This window comes from Topomyia yanbarensis, chromosome 2 (genome assembly GCF_030247195.1).
Source record: "Topomyia yanbarensis strain Yona2022 chromosome 2, ASM3024719v1, whole genome shotgun sequence".
Lineage (NCBI taxonomy): Eukaryota > Metazoa > Arthropoda > Insecta > Diptera > Culicidae > Topomyia > Topomyia yanbarensis.
Window position 1 is genome coordinate 132,271,003 of NC_080671.1, and position 2,289 is coordinate 132,273,291.

The following is a 2,289-nucleotide window of genomic DNA, read 5'->3' on the forward strand; positions in this document are numbered from 1 at the left end:
CGTCTTGGATTTCAAAATTACGTCAAAAATCAATTTCTGGCACCTAGTCGTCAAGTCCATTCCGAAAATACCCATATCGGATCAATTGTCCACGTAAACTTTTCATTCACAATGTATTTTTTCCTTCATGAAAAATTACGAGTGATGCATTTATATCGATGGTCTAACTATAGTAGTTTAAAACATTGAGTATGGATGTCACGAAGTTTTCTTAATTAACCTAAATGTTGACCACACAGGCTGAATTATAGCTATCCTCGTTGTGAACTGTATTTTACGGGAACAAAAGGATATAATCCCACAATTAAATTGTTATGTGAAGGCTCTGCTTTGCCAGTTATAAGCAGTAATGTCGTTCGCTGAATAGCACCAATATATAATCGGTGCTTTCAAATAACAAGAAATTTACAATATATTCGGACTTTTGTTTCAAAAGGACCTTGTGGACAATTGAATATTTCCGATTTAATCGACCTATTGCACAAGGATATTACAATCATAGCATGAAGCAATTCAAAAATCATATATTTACAATAACGAAAATGATGATGTACAAATTTAAAGTTCAAAATAATTTAATATCTATACACTGTAATATAGGTTCTGATAGCCCACAATCTGGAGTTGTTAAAAATATCGACTAAAATTAAACACAAATATCGGAAACTACAGATTCGTCCTAGTACACCTTAGCGTGCTCATTAAACTTCGTCACCTTAGCGTGACGTTCCATCACCGCGCAAAGATCGTCGTCGTCATTCTCATCGAGCACCGCTTTTCGCTTCCTTTTCCGAGTGATTTGCTCCAGCAACTCTGGGTGATTCTTCAGACGCTCTTTCAGTGTCTCCTCATCCATATAATCCCACAACTCCCAATCATCCATTAGAGACAATGGTTTTTGTTCACCAGGCCCTGCTTCTGCATTTTCCGTCGAGTCATCTAGTTCTGGAGTGACCACCGTAGAACGATAGGCATCGTAGAAGAGCGCCCTGTGCGGGTCCCGATCGAACTCTTCCTCCGACCATAAAGACACCACATCCGCTTCTGAAAGAGGAGTATGACTCTCCTCGTCGAGCAATTGATCGCCAACGGTGGCTTTGCTATCATCGATTGCAGCACTATTCTGATCCAAGCAGCTGTCCCTTACTGCTGACTGAAGGTTATCCCTGCAACACAATATACGTCAAAGTGTATATTATTCCTCTTAACCAAATATACTTACATTTCGTTCAGCCTACATAAATTTCACCCTTGCTAGTGTTGTCACGGTTGGGCATGCATTTTCGTGTTTGAATATAGTTACAATTTATCGTATATTTACAGTCCTGACATACATCAAATTTCAATATTTATAAAGAAAATCACAAAAGAAAAATAGGTTCCATAAAGAACAACGAACGATGTTTACACTTTTTCACAGCTAGCAATATTAAAAATTAAATTCAACACTGCAGTGGTGAACATAACAAAACGTCAAATTACATATCGATCTTTTACCAAAGATAATGTTATAGATATAAAGACACGCGGAGAGAATAAAAGTAAATCTACACTGTGAAACTAAAATATACATACATGTTCCCATATTTTCCATTTTTGTCTCATTTAAGTGCCTTTGCACGATCCGTCAATATTCCGTCATCGATACAGCACGCCAACAGAACATAATGCATCATCATCATCATGGAAACGTTCTTACACAACATAAACGGCACGGAACGTTCTGATGTTCGGGAATGGTAATGAAAAATGCCTTCAACTAAAGGGGCAGATCCCTTGTGATGCATTTTTAGAAATACGAGAAATTAAATGCATTTGTTTCCATTAAATTAGACATTCATAATGTATTTTTTGCTGCGTATAAGACATCAACTCACTGCGAAAAACTAGCTCTACATCCAAGCAGACGTTAAACGAAGGAGATCAGCGTAAGACGATTGTTGAACAGACTTTTCTACTAGGGAGTGCAGTGATCCATAAATGAAAAAAAAAACCCTGAAGCCCTCTGGATGAGTCTTTAGCCTTCTCTATATTGTTCTTATTATTTATCTGTAAGCGGCATTCGAATCGAGTACGAGACCTGTCAAAAGCACTCAATCCGAAGAAAATCGCTTCGAATCTTGCTTCGAATCCTTTTGGAACGAGGGCCATTGGCAGGTCTCTAGGAATGACATAGACAGATCAATAGTAAACAAACGATAGATGTGTCGAGTCTTTATCCTGAGCGATTCAGCGTCGTTAATGGAAATGAAATGATTTTTTTTCAAGCTGATAAAAAAAATTATACAT

General features: G+C 37.5%; 1 protein-coding gene across 1 annotated transcript; it reads right to left on the bottom strand.

Annotated features, from left to right (window-relative positions):
* Positions 1-490: 490 nt before the first annotated feature.
* LOC131686228 (uncharacterized) lies at positions 491-1,444 on the bottom strand. The gene is made up of 2 exons (XM_058970477.1): positions 1,223-1,444; positions 491-1,166 (listed from the first exon to the last, which is right to left on the bottom strand). Coding segments are annotated over exons 1-2 (489 nt in total). The 5' UTR covers positions 1,225-1,444; the 3' UTR covers positions 491-679.
* Between the last annotated feature and the right edge of the window lie 845 nt (positions 1,445-2,289).